Source organism: Myxine glutinosa, chromosome 5 (genome assembly GCF_964187855.1).
Source record: "Myxine glutinosa chromosome 5, kmMyxGlut1.1, whole genome shotgun sequence".
In the NCBI taxonomy this organism is placed as follows: domain Eukaryota; kingdom Metazoa; phylum Chordata; class Myxini; order Myxiniformes; family Myxinidae; genus Myxine; species Myxine glutinosa.
Window position 1 is genome coordinate 131,587,042 of NC_136265.1, and position 21,945 is coordinate 131,608,986.

Sequence of the window (21,945 nt, forward strand, 5' to 3'; positions counted from 1 at the left end):
GCAACATAACAAAATATGAAAAAAGTGAAGGGGTCTGAATACTTTCTGAATGCATTGTAAGTTGCCTTTAAGCTTGATGGTTGCAAGTGGATGGCATTTGCATGATATTGGCCTACTTGCCGTCTCCCTCCACCCCACTGCGCAGGACGCAGTGCTGAGTTGGAGATCCTCAACATAAACGTACACAGGAATGCTCTTGCATCATTATCCCGCCTTGGAGCACTGCGCAGGGAACGCAGGTAAGTGGGCTTTCATAATGTTCTCAGGAATGCTTTGCACCTCATTGTATGAGGGTCCACTGCTTCAACAAACATCTGGGTTGGTCGCACTTAAGAGATTTGTCACAGAGAGAAAACTAGAATAGCACTCGGTAGAGCGCATACGTCCGCTCGGCTGAACAGTTTCTGTTTTGTATCCACTGATAGGCCGGATCTGGATTCGGACCTGAACCAAAATCTAACCGGCTTGTTCTTGTCGCCTAACCAACTCACCAACCAAATTTATTCATAACTCGTCGACAACTTTTTAAAATATCATGTAATATATCTATTTTCGCCCGATCTCTCAATGGTGAAGAATCACTTGAAAATTAAATAATTATCGTATCTGAATCCGTATTCAGATCTTCACCAAAATCGAATCGATTCTTCTTTGTCACGTACACTACCTGTCCACCAAAATTCGTCCAAATCCCTCCATAACTTTGAGATATCCTGCTATGTATCGTTTTTGGCCCAATCTCCCAATGGTGAAGAATCACTTAAATAATTCTAGTAGCCGGATCCGGATCTTCACTAAAATCTAATCATTTCGTCCTTGTCACATACTCTACCTCTCTGCCAAATTTCGTCCAAATCCGTCCATAACGTTTTGAGATGTTTTGTTCACAAACAGACAGACGAACAAACAAACAGGGATGAAAACATAACCCCAATCCACCTTCGGTGGCGAAGGCAACAAATTCTAGCAAGTTACTTTCATACGACCCTCCAAATATCAAGCCTTTCCGATCCGATGTACCCTACTCTGTTACAGAATGTCGATTCTGCCTTGGCGGTTTGCCATCCCTCTCCCAGCAGTAGTTAGGGCAGCAATTTGACCATGGTGCCGGCGATACCTCGCCTTCTCTTCATGAAGGTCACCGTGGGATCTTTAACGTTCACCAACTAATGGCAGCAGTTGGGACGCCAGTTTAATGTCCATACGGCACACACAATGACGAATCGCCTTGCCTGTAAAACACCCGGATGACAGTTTATAGCTGGGTTGGGATTAGAACTCAAGCTGGACAGCTTAGTGTGGCATACCTCCATTCGTTCTTTTAAGGTGTTGGCCCTCTATAATCCCTCATATTTATGCTTTAGCTTTTACTCTTATTTCTTTTTGCTACAAGCACGTTATGGAAGGTGGTGTTAAAAAAACATTACAGACCACATACCTAAAGAAGGCAATGGCAGACCACCCCGTATAAGCCTTGCCATGAGGCTGCTTTGGCAGCACTGAGTCTACCTTCATACAGAATACCAGAAATAAAGACCCTAATGAAGAACATAATTTGTCTCCCAGGAAGGACGGTGTTTGGTTCCTGCCGACTTCGCAGCTTCACCATGTAGCAGATGCTGTAGGTGAGTCAGATGACCATGCAAGGTGATGTTATAGCTAACAATTCAACATCCCATGAGGCCTTGCTTGGTTTACCCATGTGGGGGTTTTTGCTTTGCCGAAAGCAAATTTTGGATTGGAAAAACCAGCACAAATCAAGATTGGATATGTAAGCTCCACTGCAAATGAGCAAAGTGTAAGGGAGCTTGTTATTCAATGGTACAACAGTGGCTCAAACTCAAGGCCCTAAGATGTTAAGCCAGCCACCTCAATCATTAAGCCAACAGCAGACATATGTCATCAGATGACAAAAATACACGAGAACGGAACACAGAGCGCACATACCTACGCCAGGCCGAACAGTTTACGTTTTGTATCCCACCGATAGGCTGGATCTGCATCCGTACCTAAACCAAAATCGAATCTGCTTGTTCTCGTCACCTCGTCTCACCCATCCACAACGTTTTTCCGAATGCCAAATCCATACATAACTTTGAGATATTGGGCTCAGACAAACAAAATCCACCCTCTCCCCACTCCACAGAAAAAAAGGCACCATGGATACATCAAATTGTCCATTTCATTAAGATTAAAATTGACGATCTTGATCAAAGCACACAGGTAGGTCAATTGGATGAAAATTGATCTTAGAAGTTTGCCCTCGAGTTGACCTCAATTTAGTTTCCTAATTCAGTGACCCAATATGCAAATTCTGTTCAACTTTCAAGTCAATCGGATTTAAAATGACGATTTTGGAAATTTGACCTCAAAATCGATCGGCTTCTCAGTCGTGACTACCTCTACAACCTGGTAGTTTCATGACTATTGGTTTAGAATTGTGACCTGTAGGTGAGTGACAAACAGACAGACAAATGAAAAATCACGCATAGAGCGACACTTGGCAAAAGAGAACAAAGTTGAATGGCACTCGGTAGAGCATCCTTTTGACCTCACAAATAATTGGTGGTTGAATTCAGTTAGCTGATATAAAAATTGTCTTCAAATTTTAAGTAAATCGGATGAAAATTGAGGATTTTAGACGTTTGAGAGTTATTGACCTTTGGCCTATGTTGACCTTTTGGCCTATGTTCTCAAAAATAGTTGGTGGTTGAATTCAGTTAGCCGATATGAAAATCCTATTAAAAATTAAAGTCAATCGGATGGAAAATGAGGATTTTAGAAATTTGGAAAAGGTGGTTGACCTTTGGCCTATGTTGATCTCAAAAATAGTTGGTGGTTGAATTCAGTCAGTCGATGTGTAAATCCTACTCGAATTTCGAGTCAATCGGATGAAAATTGAGGATTTTAGAAATTTGAGAGTTATTGACCTTTGGCCTATTTGACCTTTTGGTCTATGTTCTCAAAATAGTTGGTGGTTGAATTCAGTTAGCCGATATGAAAATCCTATTAAAAATTAGTCAATCGGATGGAAAAATAAGGATTTTAGAAATTTGGAAAAAGTGGTTGACTGTAGGCCTATGTTGACCTTTTGACCTCAAAAAGAAATAGGATTCTGTCGGACCACCAACTAACACACACAAAGCAGAGTGATAAATATACTTGTCCCCCCCCCCCCCCCCAAAATGTTTTTTTGCGAAGTAACAAGGGTGAAAACAACTTTCTTCCACCTTAAGTGGCGGAGTTAAACACCGGATGACGGATCGTCGAGATTACAAATTCCTGAGATTTTAAAAAATCCCTCAACTATAGTTCCTCTGCTAATGTTTTCCATTCGAGCAATTCATTCATTTCATATGCAGTCTATGGCTGCCGGTTGCATCATTGCTGGGAGTGCAGCTGTGCCGCTGCGCAGTGCCCCCTATAGGTTAAAGCAGGAAGTTGGAATTTGTTCATGGTGCCAGCGATAGCTAACCAACTCCGAGCAAAGGACACCGCGGGATCTTTAATGTCCACCAACTTATGCTGGCAAACTGGACGCCCGGTTTAACGTCCATCCGAGGGACGGCCCACACATTGATGAACCACCCTGCCTGCGCGACACCAGAATGACAGTTTATAGCTGGGCCGATTCAAACCCAGCGTAGATGGCTCGGGTGAGTGCGCACACCTCCTTAACCATCCTGCCCGTGCTTATTCGAGCACTACACATGTGCAATTAATTTGCCATTATTTCATGATCGGTGCTGACTATTTGATTCTCAATGTATTGCTTTCCACCATCCACCCAAAGCATCCTTGAAACCGCCGTCCCAATTGCCGGCAAAGCTCTGAAGTCGGTGTTGCAGGTACAACTCCTGAAGCTGCCTTGACCCCTGACCTTTGGAGAGCAATGTGATGATGTAACAGCAGCTGAAGAAGCGAAGCTATCAATCTTGTTTTACTTTGACCATGACAAAACTGATGATTTCTTACCAATGATTCAAGAAAATAAAGTTTTTATTTTTTCAACAGACAAAACACCAAAAAAAAAAAAGTATTGGTTAAAGGAACATTCATCTGACCTGAAAACAGGAGTAGATGATGATGTACAGAGAATAAGATTCAAAATTTGCAGTTTTAGAAAAAGGCCCGAAAGCCAATCTTCGTCCCGATGCATTAAAAGAAAATACATTTCCGACTATTTGCTGCAATTTCTTCTCGGGGAAGTTGATTATTCTCCTGCTGGCTGTTTAATTGCATGGCGTGGTACGCCGATTACACCAGACTATCTTTATTACGGTACGTTATTGCATGTTTGTTCGAAACCGGAGAGGAAGGGATGTGATGAGTAAGACACGGCGAAGCCATTTCACCCGTGGTTACTGCAGACACGCGTCGAGATGCTCGTTTATTCGAGACTCCGGGACAGGATGCCGACAAGCGGGACAACGCACCGTTACCCCGACCTGCAGCAACGTGGCTCCTTCCTCGGACCGAGTCTCAGCCGTGCCTGGCCGTGTGGAAGACTCTGAACTTCGGGCCCTTTTTCCTGGCTCGACGGCCTGGCTCGATCGCTCATCACCAGATACGCTGACCGGAGACCAAGGCCTCTTCACTGGCAGCGTTTCATTAACAATTCGCGATGCTGGTTTCATTTTTTGTCCTTGAAAATCAACGTCTTCAGAAGAATCGAGAACAGCTCCTGTCTGAGCAGCACTTCCCAACCACAAGTTCCCTGAACATTCGACTTCTTTCCCAGTGATTGGAGGCAAAGTTGGTGAGGGCATCTTCATGTCATTTTTACCATTCTCATGGTTTCGCTTGACACCTGTTCGATTTTTATGTGGACCAAAGGCTCCATGTTTCACAGGTGAACCATCACTGCTCCAAAACACCCTCGTGTTGCTGACTGACCATTTATTGCGCCAAGTCCTGTTATCTTGCCGCAGCCAAGAATCCAGCAAGCTTGGTTTTTTGGGGTCATTGGAGCACGACCCTCTCCAGGGAGACGCATGCCCTTGTTTGGCAGCGGGTGCGTTCTCGGAGTGCGTCACGCCGCAAGAAGGTGAAATGGTTTCATCCGGTCCACCCTTGTCGATTGGGTGCTGCGTTATTGTAGCCATTGGAGTTATGTCGACAATGGGTTCGTCCCTCTGCTTCCTTGCTGACGCCGAATCTTTCCAAGAAGCGGCGAGTGATTGAATGTCATTGGCATTTTCGAGCACGTTCCCACCCTGGATACTGGATGTTTTGTCCAATGATGCAGTGCGCTGCGATCTGCTGCCCAAAGTGTGTCCTTCACCAAAGAATGGGATGAAAGTGCGAATATCAGCAAGCGTCGATCCTGTGGGGGTGGGGTAGGGGAGGTGACGTCATATCTTAGATCGCAAGCATTTGAATGTGGGGGAAAAAAGGGGACAAACCCCATCTATTATTAGATTCCTGTTTTCCTTCTACCCTCTCCCTCAGCCCCTTCACTTGCATATTATATATAAATATAAATAACCACCTTTAGAGGCCATTTTTCCCCGCAAAGCGGGGGTTGGCCTTTTTCGGGCAGCGTGGTTGTTGTTGTTTTTTGGTCCCCTTTTTGAAGCAATGTTTTACGGCCGGATGCCCTTCCTGACGCCAACCCTTTTTGCCGCCTTTAACGACAAACAGGGAATTACCAGTGAACTGGTACTCAATTAGCCGACCTCGGAAGGATGACAGGCTGAGTCAACCCCCCTGGCGTTAATTCAGCGATCGACCGGGATTCGAACCCAGGATCCTAGGATCCTAAGCCGGCACCCTAGCCGCTAGCCCAACACCAGGTTAGATGGTCCTGAGACCCATATTACCAGGCTAGCCCATATTATGTAATACATAAATGGTCCTGAGACCAATTTTAAGAATAAGTCTTACAATTTGCTTCCACGATGAACACTGGTATTCACTTAGCCGGGACATTGTCAATCACAACCAGGAATTAGATATCACGATTACAAAGTGATCGCCGAGGGTAATCCTCCCCAGCCTTAGCCTACGATCCAATGATGGCCATAAAAAAAAAAAAAATCGGACCACCGTATGACCTTGACCTTCAACATTTAGGGATAGAGTGTGAATTAAGAACACGTGTCCCCAACTACAATGTATCCATAAAACTCAACATCATGAAAATCAGAGGAAAAATATTCAAGCTATGATCAAAAAGGTGTTTTTCGTAACCAAGTCACAATCCGAAAAAGGTATTTCAAGGACGCGGAACAAATATCAGGTGCACTACTTCAGTGCAGGTATGCTATTTTGATGCTAGAACAACTTGGAAGGTCAAGTGATCTTTGAGATTCTATGTTAGCAAAACTGAGCAATGACAAAGAAAATAATTTTCAGACCACCATTTGACTTAGACCTTTAACTCCAAGGGGTATGATGTAAATTAAGCATAAATGTGCCTTGCTCTAGGGCTAGGCTATCGAGAGAGGGCACTTTCGTTCAGATCTGACGAGCTTCATTTGAGTAAAGGTGAAAAATGTTAAAATGACTTAAATTAGGTACAGCTTGGAAATTGATATTGGGAGTGTTGGATGCAGGAAGAAGAAAAAAATAATTCTAAATGGGGGTTTAATACACCTGGGGGGTCTAAGAGACTCTGCCTTACCATTAAAGATCAGGACCACTACTTGTAGAAACAAACACTTGTTCTCTTCCTCTTCCCCATATAATGGGGGAGAGGTGAGGTCCGATGGCACCGAGCTCCTGCCCTGCCTTGACCACGATACTCCTCCACTTCCCTCGGTCCTCATCCAACTCTCTCCACCCTCCAACCACCCCCACCTTACTGATATCCCTCGTCCCACAATCCTCCCATCTCGACCGCGGCCTATCCCTTTTCCTGCTAACTTGTTCCCTCAACCTAACCGCTCTCTTTGCCATTCTCTCTTTCCCCATCCACACCAAATGTCCAGCCCATCTGAGCCGGCATTTTACCAATCTCCCCATCAAACTCATCCGATTAACCTCTCTGATCATCCATTTTCCTTCTATCCACCTTCTTCACACCTACAATCATCCTGACCCAGTTGTTCTCACAAACCTGCAGCCTCTGTTGTTGTCTCTGTCAGTGCCGCCGTCTGCAGACTGTACAGGTAGGCCGGCAATACACAAGACCTCGGAAGCAATCCTTTCAATCTCCTTGAAATCTTTGTCTGCCATTACTCCATCCACCCTCCTCCATGCATTCCCACCAACCTGAATCCTCCGCACCTCTGCCTCTGACTTAACATCCCCGTTCTCTGTTCCCCTCCAGATACTCCTATTTCCTTGTCTGATCTCCTTACCCTCCAACCTGATATTCATTTCTTTTCTCTTCTGCCCAACCCACAACACCTCCACCTTCTCCATGCTCATATCCAGTCCCTCGTTTCTCAAATGCCTCCTTCCACTCCCCCAGTACTTCCTGCATCTCCCGGCCACTCTTCTCCACAACAGCCAGCAATAAACCCTATAACAGCAATAAACTTTCCCCTATGCTAGAGGGAGAGGTGTAAATATGAAGGAATACAAGTACATATACATTCACAGTACACCGCCCCCATGCCAAATAAATAAATAACATCCTCCAGCGCATGGCATTGCCAGGGCGCCTAGTGATACCACTGTGCAGCACATAGAAACGGAATTGGGAGGGAGAGTTCAACAATAATTGAATGATTAATTGTGTAATTAAAATCAATAAATAATGATCATAAAATAATTTTTTAATCAATTGGCTAATCGCATACCTAAACCACCAGTGTTTCATTTGAAGCTGTAACTTTTTTGAAAATTAATTAAATAAGTCATTAATCAGAAAAATAAATAATTGATTCATCAATAAATCAAAAATATCCTTTACAGCCAAATCACTTGGTCACTGTCATGTCCAAATATCAGCTTCCTAGCTCAAAAGGTGCTTGAGATATTGCCCAGATAATTAAGTAATCAATTATATTCAAAAAAACAAAAAATACCGTTTTTGCCAAAGCACGTCCGCACTATTGTGCCGAAATTTCAGCTTCCTAGCCCAAAGGATGGCTGAGATATCGCCCGGACAAACAAACTAACAAGAAAGAAAGACAAGTACAGATACATTCAAAGTACACCGCCCCCATGCCAAATAATTAAATATCCTCCAGTGCGGCTTGGCGCCCGACAATACCGCGGTGCAGCGCAGAGACTGTATTTGGAGGGAGAGGTGTACAATAATTGACTGACTAATATTATTAAAATCAATAAAAGATTATCGTAAAATATTTTATTAATCAATTGGCTAATAGCACAACTAAACCACTAGTGCTTCATCTGAAGATGCAACTTTTAGAAATTTAATGAAACAAGTCATTAATAAAAAAATAAAAAATAAAATTATTAGTCAATAAATAATTAAATTAATCGATTTTTCAATAAATATATTAATCAATAAATAATTAATAAACCCTCCTCTCCCACAACAATGAACCACCGTTAGAGGTAATTTTCCCCAACAGAGCAGGGGTTGGCCTTTTTCGGGCACCGTGGTCCCCTTTTTGAAGCGATGTTTTATGGCCGGATGCCCTTCCTGCCGCCGACCCTGTTAGTCGCCTCTTGCGACATACAACGAATAATTACCAGTGAACTGGTACTCAATTTGCCGACCTCGGAAGGATGACATGCTGAGTCAACCCCCCTGGTGTTAATTCAGCGATTGACCGGGATTTGAACGCAGGATCCCAAGCTGGCACCCTAACCGCTAAGCCAACACCAGATTCTCCCACAACAATGTCATATAATATTCAACATCCATGTTACTTTTATCTCCAAATCTCTGTTCCACAACCACTCAACACAGTAATATGCTACGCTTAACCGACACGTTGAACAATGTAACAGCCTTCCTCCAAATTAGCATTGGTCCTGCACGTGATGCTCTGAAATGCCTCTGCTGACCTAATCCTGTTCATTCGGACAAATTGGCAATGTGGGAGAGACCGTTTCAAGTCATCAGTCGTTGTAGTAGGAGGTGTGTGTCGTGCCAGTTAAGGGGCGAGCGAGTGATGTGCGAAACCTTTCATTGGTGACCGAGGCGTGCTTCTTCCTCCCTCACGTTTGTCCTTCCCGTGCTTTTTTCCATTCTGGGTCGAGACATCTGTGTTGGACCCTTTGTCAGGCTCACGGACCTTGTGAAACGTCCCACCGCAACTGCGCTTGTGATCCCACCACCAAGGATCATGAGGTGCCGGGGCACGGTTCATGGCTCGGCGCACGTAGCCAAAATATGGATGTCTGGAGCGACAGGATCCGTCACAGCGCCACCAATGCTGCCGGTAGGAATCCACCTCGTCATGAAAGCTGTGGTAGACCTTGGGAACAAAGAACTTTAGGTTAGGTCATACACCACATTGTACACCATCTTTAGAGGTTATACTGTGCAACTTGGGTCGAAAGTTGGACCATTTTACTGCACCTGGCTTCGGTGGTTCAAATCAAGACCTCAACGTTTGGCGTTAACAGCAAACCCGGCGAAATAAAAACATCAAGAGAATTCCAGACAGAATTATGTTAACATTATCCCTTCCGGTTCGGGGATTTTTCCACGTGTTGGTCAAATCTGCAGCTTCCACCTCGTTAAAGCAAATTTTCCGAACCAGATTTGTCATTTTCTGTTACATCTTCGTCTCTGCGTTACCGTTTGTGTTTCCGTGTTCATTTGGACCTTGTTTACGCCATATTTGTTGAATTCGTTTTCGTGGCCTACGTTAGCTGCGACTGATAGCTGCTGTGAAAATTATTTTCCTTTTGTCTCCAAAATCCTCATTTTGCTCCTTTCTTCACAAATATTGTACTTCTACCTCCTCGGCATAATCCTTTTTTCCCTCTGTTCATCCTTGCGGAGGCGTGCGCTCTACCGAGCCCCCTTCTGGTTCCTCTTGCGGCAATCTTTGCATCCACTCTCTCTTCTCTCTCTTTCTTTGCATCCACCCTCGTATGCGGCAATCTTTGCATCCACCCTCGTATTTCTTTCACATGGTCGGGGCTGGGCGACGCTTTGTGCGCGAGTGGAACGACGGGACGAGAGATCGCTTGGAAGCGGAGGCTCCACGACGTACCGTGATGTTGGCACCAGTCAGGGAGTTTATGCGGCGCATATGGCCGCAGAACTCTGGGCCGTGGCCATCACGATCACGGTTGTTCTGGGTCACAAACAGCAGTGCGTGGATCATCTCGTGAAGCAGGGTCTGGGACGGCCAGGGGAAAAAAAAACACAACTTGTGGTCATAGGAACACAGAGTGTTGTCAAATGATGAAGGATCAACATTCAGCAAAGGGGAATGAGTTCAAGATTCAAACCTTCCTTTCAATATCACAAGGTTTGCTCGGTAAATCTTACCTTTACTCATCGTTGTTCGACTTGTGGTATTATAATTATCGCTTCATGAAGCAAGATTTATTTCAACGTGAAGGAAGGAATCAATGGAATTGGGAAGACACATTTAAATCGAGTGTAACGGTTACAAGCACAACCAACCACCACGAAAATTCTGCTAATTCGACTTCACTTCAGTCCAGATATACCACCCCAGGAAGAAGAGGGGGACCTTGAAATTGTAGGGGGTCGCGGGGTAGAGTACGTGGAGGTAAAACCCGAAACTGCAAGCAAACTACCTCCACGAGGTCTTTCCTGGGTCTCAGCTTCAGCAGCGGCTCACTCAGCTTGATGCAGCAGAGGCCGCCACGGCCTTCGTAACAGCACAACCCTGCACACCTGCAGACAGACCACAGCACTCGTACAGATGTACCGGGGGTCGTACGTACCGAGCCGCCGCAAGACCAAATCTACTCACAGGGTCATCCGCGTACTCCATTTAAGCTCGACCCCAGCCAGCTTCCCCCAAAAGTACAAGTCGTTGAACTGCGTGAACAAAACCCGCGCGTCCGGGTTCGGGTCCACCAGCTCCCAGGAAGCGTCGATAAGCGAGGTGCTGCAGCCTTGGACCCTCGCGGGACTCTGTCTGTCGACGGGCCCACGGGCCTTCGGCCGAGATCCATCCCGCTCCGAGTCACGCAGTGAAGCTGGACCGCTCACACCTTCACGTTTAAGTTCGATCTCCTCTTGCTGCAGCGCCAATGCTAACGCCAGGTCGATGTCCGCCATCGTTCAACCATCCATCGGTTTTAAAACTCCTCAGCAACTGACGACGCGGCGACGCGACGCGTATCTCAAAATCACAATCAGAAAGCTTTCGCGCTTTACCGCACGAAAATCAAGCCGAGATGTTAACTCAATGTATTACTGTATAACAAGTTTTAAAAAACCAATCAAACGCGAAAATCGAGACCAGTTCAGCTAGATATAGTCCATCTATACACCGCACAATTTACTTCATTAAAACTCCGTTAAACCCTCATCTATTTATAGCACGATTTTTCTGTGGACAAACTATCGACTTATTGTTCAGAAGGATACTATGGGATGCTTTCTTGCTACTGAGATAGCATGAGCCATTTAGTCCCTCCATTAATTTGGCGATAGAGGGTTTTCAGAGCTATCCCATAATGCCTCGCGCCCCGCCATGTTGGCACGGAGGTGTATACATAGAACCTACTTGTAACTCCGGGCATGTTGGTCGTATTCACTTCCCTGGCAACGATAGCATCAGTAGCTCTCCACTCGCGCAAACTTATCTCGTTATTTTGACTTGCTGCATTGATAGCCTACGCTGATTATTTGGCCTTGTTTATCTTTCCAACCTATTTATATATGTGCTCACGCACTGCATCATGGGTACTGAAACACCTCTTAGCTACCTACTAATGCTGTCGTTGCCAAGGAAATGAATACAATGGACTTGGCGCGCACGGCATTGTGGGATTGCTCTGAAAACTCTCGATGGACCCGGGAGATGGTTTCTTCAATGGGATTCGCCTCCTCTCGGGCAGAGATCAAAATCCACAGCCGCTGTCCATTAATTAAACGAGTGAATGGAGCGACCCTGGGTGGGGAAAGACGGATGAGCGAGGGTCTGGGGTAAGGGTCCTGGGTGGGGAAAGAGGGGATCTGGACATTGGGTGGGGAAAGACGGATGAGTGAGGGTCTGAGGTTAGGGCCCTGGGTGGGGGTCTGGGGGAGGGGCCCGGGGAAAGAGGGATGAGTGGGGGGTTGGGGGAGGGGCCCTGGTGGGGAAAGAGGGATGAGAGGAGGTCTAGACATTGGGTGGGGAAATAGGGATGGGTGGGGGTGTGGGTGAGGGGCCCGGGGAAAGAGGGATAAGTTGGGGGTTGGAGGAGGGGCCCTGGTGGGGAAATAGGGATGACAGGGGGTCTGGACATTGGGTGGGGAAATAGGAATGGGTGGGGGTGTGGGTGAGGGGCCCGGGGAAAGAGGGATAAGTGGGCGGTTGGGGGAGGGGCCCTGGTGGGGAAAAAGGGATGAGAGGGGATCTAGACATTGGGTGGGGAAAGAGGGATGAGAGGGGGTCTGGACATTGGGTGGGGAAAGAGGGATGAGTGGGGATCTGGGGTAAGGGCCCTGGGTGGTGGTCTGGGGGAGGGGCCCGGAGAAAGAGGGATAAGTGTGGGGTTGAGGGAGGGGCCCTGGTGGGGAAAGAGGGATGAGAGGGGGTCTGGGGAAGACACCTTAATCTCGAATGATTTATAATTGTTCAAGGTACTGTATTAATGTTTCTTGCAGATGCAAGGTAATTCTCCAATACGCAACGAATTATACATCTATTTATTACGTACGCAAATACCTGAGCAAGCTTTCCTATTATTCCTGAGGGCATGGCAATGCTTCTGATGCAGTGCCCCTGTATGTGAGGGTAGTAATTTGTAATTTACACGACTTCCGTGGATAACGCCTCTTCACAAAGGACACCGTCACAATCGTCACATGGAGTCTGATATCCATCAGCGTACTGGCAGATGGGGCATCTAGTTTAATGTCCAACTCCAAGGGTGACGGAAGTGGGCACAAGTTGCCCCGACAATTTTTGCTCATCTCACTTAACCCCTCCCCCCAATCATGAAATGCTTCCCAAATGCCTGCCCAGGGACACCCAGTTGCCTTTATCCTTGGTATTGCAGGACCAACCTTTTCAAAAGGGATTGGAAATGGTGAGTCGGATGGGGTCCTGTTAACAGGATACGTACCTTCGAGAGAATGCGTCAATTTGGGATTTCATCATGAAGTTGCCCTGCTGGTTACCTGATTACTGAAGCGTAACTATGCCACCGCTACAGTACCTTTGTGGGCAAGAGTTTGGAATTTGCCCTTAGTATGACACACTACGGCCTAATCCTTTAAAAACGCACCATGGGAGCTTAACATCAGAAACTTAAAAAAAGAAACTTAACTTAATAATAACAATAATACATTTATTTTATATAGCGCTTTTCAAGAAGCCCAAAGGCGCTTTGACAGAGTACAAAAAACAACTTAATTAAATTATTAACTTAATTATAATTAAATAACTTAATTAAAAAGTTAACTTAACTTAATTTTAACTTAAATTTTTAATAATTTAATATTATTATTAAATAATAATAATTTTAACTTAAATTAACTTAACTTAATTAAACTTAACTTAAACTAAACTTAACTTAAAGAAACTTAAATCAGAAACTTAACTTAAATGCACCATGGGTCTTTTACAGACCAATCAGCCTTCTCCCAATTATCAGCAAAGTCATGGAATCCATCATTGCTTCAGATATGAAATCTTTCCTCTTCTCCCATGGCTTGATCTCTGATCATCAATTTGGTTTCAGACCTGGTCACTCTACTCTGGACATGCTGCTTCTGCTGTCTCAACAATGGATGGAGGTCCTCAATGCCAAACAGGAAATTAGAGCTGTCTCCCTTGACATATCACGCTAGCCTGGTGTTGGGCAAGCGGCTAGGGTGCCAGCTTAGGATCCTAGGATCCTGGGTTCGAATCCCGGTCGATCGCTGAATTAACGCCAGGGGGGTTGACTCAGCCTGTCATCCTTCCGAGGTCGGCAAATTGAGTACCAGTTCACAGGTAATTCCCTGTTTGTCGTAAAAAGGCGACAAAAAGGGTTGGCGGCAGGAAGGGCATCCGGCCATAAAACATTGCTTCAAAAAGGGGACCAAAAAACAACAACCACGGTCCCCGAAAAAGGCCAACCCCCGCTTGCGGGGAAAAACGGCCTCTAAAGGTGGGGGTTTTTTTCTTCTTTTTTTCCCTTGACATATCACGTGCCTTCGATACAGTCTGGCACCCAGCTCTGCTCACCAAACTCTCCTCCTTTGGTATCCATGGAAATCTCCACGCATGGCTTGCGGAATTCCTCTCTGGTCGGTCAACGTGTGGCGCTGAATGGATTTCTCTCCTCTCGCCTTCCTGTTCAGGCTGGAGTTCCCCAAGGCAGTGTTCTGGGCCCTGTGCTTTTTCTGGTCTTCAGCAATGATCTCTCTGACTCTCTTGAAAATCCTCTCTATCTCTTTGCTGATGACTCGACTCTCTGTCGCTCCATTCCTCATCACTCAGATCGGCAGTCTGCAGCCTCCTCACTCTCTGCAGACCTGGACAAACAAGTGGAACATGTCTTTCAATCCTGACAAATCTCACACTCTTACGATGTCTCTCCGAAAAGACCGACTGGACAACCCTCCCATCCACTTTCTGAATAATCCTCTCCAAGAAGTTCTGTCACTCAAGCTTTTGGGTCTCACTATCTGCCATGATAATTCCTGGGAAAACCACATTTCAAATCTGGCCTCCAAAGCCAGTCGCCGACTGGGCATCCTCCGTCGTGCGAAGTCCTTCCTTGGCACACCTGAGCTCCTCACCACATACAAGGCTTTCATCCGCAACTCAATGGAATACTGCTCTCCCCTCTGGGCTGGTGCTCCTGCCTCACACCTAGCTCATCTTCACGCTGTTGAAACCAAAGCGTTCAGAATCATTGGAATCTCCCGCGATGAAGCTAACTCCAAGGGCCTTTCACTCACTCACCGCATGCAGGTTGGTGGTCTTTCCGTCTTCTACCGACTCCTCTCTGGCCTTGCCACCCCCAGCTCTCTGTGGGCTCTGTCCCCCAAATATTCCTTGCAGGTCGCACAAGATCTGCCTGCAACCCTCTTATGGTTAAACTGCCAAAATCAACTCTCTGCTCACCTTCACTCCTCTTTTCTCCCGCCTCTGGAACAAACTCCCTCACTCTCTTCAATCCCACTCCACCCTCCAGGTCTTTAAAACAGCTGTTCACCACCATCTCTTATCTTCCCCCATCCAAAACCTTGATATTTTCTACCCCCGCTAATTTCACCCCAAATCCACTTTTTTGAAATACCAACTTCTGTCCTGGAAGTCCTTGGTCTCCTTGTGTTTTATACTTCTCCCACCCCCCACCCCTTCCTACGCGTCCTCCCCCCAAGCCCTCTCCCTCCCACACATCTCCCTGCTCTCAAATGTTTTGTTTGTGTGCTTCCCCTTCTCTCCCCATCATGTCTTCCGCTCCCTCTTTTTATATATTTTGTTTGTCTGGTTGATTTGTTTGTGAAATAAATGTTAGCTCTTTCACGGGCCTCGATTCAGTATACAAAAAAACAAACAAAAAAAAAAAAAAACATCGTCGTCAATGCTGGCAGATGGGACAGCCGGCTCGACACCTCGTCCGCAAGAGAGCATACTCACTGGTGCAACACCCAGCTAGCAAAGCACCAGCGTGAGAAACACACTAATAACCCTGACCGGTCGTATCAACCACAATGAAACACCACACACAATGAAACCTCAAATTCACTTCATTCTTGGTGTCCTCAGCTGTGCCAGAAGGTACAGGAGGGCATTGTAATCATAGTGTCGGCATGTACATGAGTCTGCCAAGCAGACCCACTTTGAAACAAATCATTGATTGGTTCTCAGATCTACTGTAATCCATATACCGTGTGTGCAATCTTCTTCCATCTCCGCTCTCAAATGCTTCACCTGCACACGCCGGTTTATCGAGGAAGTTTACGTCGTGGATACGAGGTGCCGGAAGACTCTTCGTGCCCAAAACTGCGAGTGCCATGTATGTATCAAATGCCTGCAACGGGGATGAAGTGCTCAGTGGTGAATTGAGAAAAACAAACAATGAAAGGGGATGGTGGATGAGACCGATTAGATGGATGACGCCGAACGGCCCCATTCAGGGAACGAACATGTTAACAACTGCACAGTGTGAATACAAACATTGTCCGGAGACTGAAAATGGTCCAATCATGGATTTTACAACAAAAAATTACAAAAAAATGAACCTGCTATCCCTACAAAAAAAAAAGGAAGGCCTGCTGTAATATGATGAAGATGGCAAAACATAAACCTGAACAATGGAACAGAACGTCGGCTAGCTCAACATAGCTAGACACGCGTCCAGGGGGATGGGGAATGGCAACAAACAACTGCGAAAGGCAACAATGGTCAAACTTTTTGTCTCTTCCACTGAGGTTCATCAGATTCTTCCTCTTCCTCCTCCTCCTCTGCAAAAATTGGGTTGGGCTGAGTGTGCTTGTACGCCGGAGCAACCCAGTAAGGATTGGCCTTTGCGTCGCTGGCGTGTCGGAGAATTGCCTCGCGCGCGTTGCTGTCGTCGGATTTATCCAAGGCGATGTTCTTTACTATGTACGACGCCAGGGTTCCTCCGTGCATGCCCACGCGTCCTCCTCGTCCGTGGCCGGCGACCGGCGGCTCCGGTTTACGGGAGCGCACGGGATCCAACCTCGCCTTCTCCAGCTGCTTGTGCGTGCTCTTCTGCCGCGGTTCGCGGAACAACGGGAGAGCATGCGGAGTTATGATGTAGTCCTGCGTCACCCCCTGGTCGACCTTCGCTCGCCGCGTCGGCTTCACCACGCACAGCTTGGCGCCCCTCTGGCTGAGTTCCGGGGAGTAGAACAAACGCACCTGGCCAGTTGTAGTCCCGGCCAGCAACTGGTTCACCTTGGGATGCCAGAGGCAGGAAGCGACACCAACCGCCGTGTCAATGGTATAAGCGACAGAAAGTGTCTGTCTGTCCAAAAACAACAAGCGCCCGTCGACCTCACCACCCCGCTTTGCAGACGTCCCGGTGAGCAGCAACTTATCGTCAGGGCTGAAGCAAACGTCCGTGGAGTGATAAAGATTGGGTAGATCGGAAGTGACGGCGACCGGTTGGCCGAACGATCTGACGTCCCAGGTCTTGAGCGTGTCGTCGCCTCCTCGCGAGGCGAGGCAATTGCCATCGTAGGAAAAGCAGAGGGACGTCGTGTGTCCACCTGGAAGGTGAGCACTTCGACACAGCAACTTGGGGTGCACTTTGATCCGCGGATCCCAGAGTTGAATGGACCCGTCCATGCAGGCGCTGGCGAACATGGCGGCCGAGCGTTCGAAAACGCACGCGGTGGGCGCAGCTCGTCGACCCTGCGAAGACCTACCCTTGTACACCGACAGACATCGCCCGGGCCGGTTCACGTCCCACAGCCGCAAGGTACCGTCGTTGGAGCAGGTGAGAAACTGCTCTTTGGCTTTGGGATTCCAGCATCCGGCATTCAACATAGCAGTGTGACCCTTGGTGTTTGTCATGTCAGACAGGTACTGGTCTCCCTTCATGCACTCCATGACCGGAAACCCATCGCGATCCACCACCTTGGCCTGTGCGGAGCCGGAGACCACCAGGATGACGTCACCGGTGGGGCTGTACGCCAAATCGCGGATCTGGTGATTCTCCATCGGCTGCACGCTGCGAAATGGCTGCAAGGAGCTGTCCATGCCCGCGAAATCCCAGAAGGACACCGAGCAGTCAGCACCACCCGTAACGATCCTCGCACCCGCTGGGTCCAGGCTCAGACCAAACACCGTCTTGTTACCATGTTGCAGGGTAATTTCATGAGACGCCGGGATCCGATCTTCAATAGTCTCTCTATTATTTTCATTATCAATATCATCGTCGTCATCATCATCATCATCATCATCACTCTCACCGTCATCGACACGGTCTTTCGCTTGCGCAGAGTCCCGAGGCTGCTTGGGTTGGACTTGGACCCGAGTGGGTGACGTCACAGGGAGGTCTCGTCTCTCCTCCTGTTCCTGCTCCCGCTCCGCCAAGACGTGCCGACTCCTCTCCATGGCCGTGCGCCGGGTTTGCTCGAAGATCGCCTGGAGGTCGAAAGTCCGAGCTTTCTTTCCGAATCCCCCGAAGCCCATCACGTTGGCCACTTCGCTCTCCCCTTCCTCCACATCCCGCTCTTCCTCGCTCTCCTCACCTCGATCCATGGCGTTGTCATCACCAGAGGCCTTTTCCGGCTCGTCCATCATGCGTTCGAATCGATACGATAGAAGCCGAAACGGAAGTGAAACTTCCTCATTTCTTGTTAATTAAAAGGAAATACTTATTATTACTCTTAACAGAATCTTTTATTTCAAAGCGAGCAGCTTATGTTAAAGATTTCTGCAACAGCAATTATAATATATTAAACTCCAGGAATCTTTATAAACCCGCCCTGACAATACATCAGCACAAACACAGCGCTCAAAGGATCTTCTTCAGCGGAGAATTTTCTTTTTGCTGCTTGTAGACACTAATGACAAGTGACAACACTTAATTGGTCTCTGTCGGTTTAACAAGGCACGTATATTTAGCCGGTACCGGTTACCAGTTACATAATACCTTGACACGATTGTTGCGAGTTATTTCATTGGTTAATTGACAGTGACGTCATTTTCATTGGTTACATGGGATTGGAGGTAAAGTGGATAACAGAGGGGGTGCCGTATTGATCAGATTCAGGAAAGTATTGATACTTGTACAGATTGGACAACAAATTTAACGTGAACAAGTGTAAGGGGCTGGAGATGGGTAAAAAATTAGAGATTACATGATGCATTACATTACATTATTACATTACATTACATTATTACATTACATTACATTATTACATTACATTACATTACACTAGGGCATGCCCGTACTATATATATATATCTAAAATTATATCCCCCCCCCCTCTATTTACATGAAATGGTTTGGTCAAAAGCGAACGGCTTGCGAGTACGGTGACAATCCCCCCCCCCTCTATTTACATGAAATGGTTTGGTCCAAAGCGAACGGCTTGCGGAGTTTGGTAAAGAAATCGCCATAGCGTGCACGTAATTAGTTTTAAAACATAGTTTAACGGCAACATAGTTTGCCAACGTGAAATAAATGAATACGCTCTCAAATGTGCCGTCCGAGGCAGAGTCTGTTCGCCACGTTCGGCACACGTGATAGCTCGCTGCTCTCTGATTGGTTGAATCGTTTTTTGGACATAGCTCGGTAACTACTTCTCCGATTAATATGTCGCAAATTAGTTTTAATTAGTTTTACAACATAGTTTAACGGCAACATAGTTTGCCAACGTGAAATAAATGAATACGCTCTCAAATGTGCCGTCCGAGGCAGAGTCTGTTCGCCACGTTCGGCACACGTGATAGCTCGCTGCTCTCTGATTGGTTGAATCGTTTTTTGGACATAGCTCGGTAACTACTTCTCCGATTAATATGAAACCTTGAAAAGGCACATCCTCGGGTCCCCAGCAATATACCTGGCAAGTTTAAAGTATATCGGACCCGTGGTTGTCGAGAAACAGCGGTCACAGACATACATACATACATACATACATACATACATACATACATACATACATACATACATACATACACACAGAGATTACTGGAATTATAGATAGATGATGAGAATGTCACACAGAAGAATCGACGACAACAACAACAACAACTCAAAACTTATTCCTCAATGTTCAAAAGCTCAAATTAGTGGTCAAAACGAATTCCCATTACTAGTCTAGTACCTTCCCGATTACAGAAAATAACAAAACAGAAAAATATTAGGACGCTCTTGAACGACGTGACGTCGACCGGTATGCCCCGCCCACATTATGACATCATTATACATACTTGTACCGAGTTTGATTAAAATCCCTTCAACTGCTCTCAAGTATCACATTTTTACCTGACATGACCTCTGACCTGTGATGCAGAAATGTAATCAGTTCATTTTTGCATCATAATACGTACTTATACCAACTTTGGTCAAAATCCCATCACTGGTTCACAAGTTAACTCGATAACAGAATTTTTACCAAATGGACCTCTGACCTCTTGACCCCATCATCCAATCAGTTCATTTTTACATCATTATACATACCTGCGCCAAGTTTGACTTGGTTCCCTTCAGCCGTTCTTAAGTTATCACGGTAACGAAAACGTATTACAGACTGACCTTTAAACCTCTTGACCCCAAAATTAAATCAGTTTATCTTTGCATCATAATACATCCTTATACCAACTTTGGTCAAAATCCCATCACTGGTTCACAAAATATGGTAACAGGATTTTTACCTAACATAACTGCTGACCTTTGACCTCGTGACACCAAAATAGAATCAGTTCATCTTTACATCATTATACATACCTGCACCAAGTTTGCCTTAAATCCCTTAAGCTGTTCTCAAGTTATTGGGTTAACGAAAACCTATTACAGACTCTGACCTTTAACTTCTTGACCCCAAAATTAAATCAGTTCATCTTTGCATCATAATACATTCTTGTACCAACTTTGGTCAAAATCGCATCACTGGTTCACAAGATATGGTAACAGGATTTTTACCTAATATAACTGCTGACCTTTGACCTCGTGACACCAAAATAGAATCAGTTCATCTTTACATCATTATACATACCTGCACCAAGTTCGACTTGGTTACCTTCAGCCGTTCTTAAGTTATTGCGGTAACGCAAACCTATTACAGACTCTGACCTTTATCCTCTTGACCCCAAAATTAAATCAGTTCATATTTGCATCATCATACATCCTTGAACCAACTTTTTGGTTAAAATCCCATCACTGGTTCACAAGATTTCATGGTAACAGGATTTTTACCTAACATGACCTCTGACATTTGACCTTGTGACACCAAAATTTAATCGGTTCATCTTTACATCATTATACACACCTGCACCAAGTTTGCCTTAAATCCCTTAAGCTGTTCTCAAGTTATCGCGGTGACGAAAACCTATCACGGACGGATGGACGGACAGCCCGAAAACACAATTCAATTGCAACAAATGAACCCCCAGTCGAGTAGCAATTAACTCGGCAACTCAAACTCTCACAGGAGACTCAAACTTACACAATATACTCATTGAGATGCGTGGGTAGTCTCAGCACAAGAACAGTGACAAATACGTTGTGTGACTACCTGTGTAGAGACTGCTTGAGGCTGCAAAGCTGAGGACGTTTGTTCAGCTGAATATTGTGACTGAGGTATTGGTTTGGAGCGATTCACCAACTCATCTTCCACTGGGAGTGGGGAAACAGGTGGAGGTGGCTCAACGGTCTTCCCGGGGTGCTTGCGGTTGGACTCATGATATGAATGATATGGGGTCAAATGATATGTATCATCAACACATGATATGAATGGGAGGCGCAAATTTGATTAATACACCTGCCTGAAAAAGTAAATGTATTTTATTTGCCAGATGTAGGGCACCCCGTTATATGAACTTTTCTGGAGCATTCCTCGGTTCCTCCTAAGAACACAAGGGTAGTGCAGCATGCACACGAGATCTTTTAAATATCCCTTCTTTTCTATTGTCCGACATTTTCTACAACCTATGGAATGTCCCTTCTTTTCTATACTTTGCCGCATGGCACATACCCTTATATAAAGGGGGCTTTTCTATGCCCCTGGCATTTTACCCAAGAATGAATGGGGTGAATGGTGTAGAGCAGTGACCACTGCTGGCTCCTTGACCTTTTCTTGCTTGATGCGGATGCTTTCACCCGGAATAAGTGGTGGGAGCTCTTTGGAGATCTGGTCGTATAATTTCTTCGCCACGTTCTGACGCTGTACAATTAATTGACATTGATATGCCGTTGCAAGAGTCGCTCTGTCATAGGTAGCCTGTCTCAGAGCCTTCGAAT

The 21,945-nt window shown here is 46.0% G+C and overlaps 3 protein-coding genes across 3 annotated transcripts in view; 1 reads left to right on the forward strand and 2 right to left on the reverse strand.

The window, feature by feature from the left end:
• The window catches only part of GNPAT (glyceronephosphate O-acyltransferase), a 67,949-nt gene extending 63,768 nt beyond the window's left edge, over positions 1-4,181 (forward strand). Inside the window, exons 15-17 of the mRNA XM_068116199.2 lie at positions 146-239; positions 1,567-1,625; positions 3,794-4,181. Of these exons, the coding sequence (XP_067972300.1) occupies positions 146-239; positions 1,567-1,625; positions 3,794-3,834 (194 nt within the window). The 3' untranslated portion in view covers positions 3,835-4,181. The remainder of the gene's footprint in view (positions 1-145; positions 240-1,566; positions 1,626-3,793) is intronic.
• Positions 3,982-11,747, reverse strand: SPRTN (SprT-like N-terminal domain). Its single transcript, XM_068116200.2, has 5 exons — positions 10,827-11,747; positions 10,648-10,747; positions 10,092-10,220; positions 9,050-9,344; positions 3,982-5,326 (listed from the first exon to the last, which is right to left on the reverse strand). The coding sequence occupies exons 1-5, from the start codon at positions 11,135-11,137 to the stop codon at positions 4,362-4,364; spliced, it is 1,800 nt and encodes a 599-aa protein (XP_067972301.2). The 5' UTR covers positions 11,138-11,747; the 3' UTR covers positions 3,982-4,361.
• A 4,006-nt stretch (positions 11,748-15,753) lies between these two features.
• WDR70 (WD repeat domain 70) lies at positions 15,754-18,314 on the reverse strand. Its single transcript, XM_068116198.2, has one exon. The coding sequence runs from the start codon at positions 18,279-18,281 to the stop codon at positions 16,413-16,415; it is 1,869 nt and encodes a 622-aa protein (XP_067972299.2). The 5' UTR covers positions 18,282-18,314; the 3' UTR covers positions 15,754-16,412.
• Between the last annotated feature and the right edge of the window lie 3,631 nt (positions 18,315-21,945).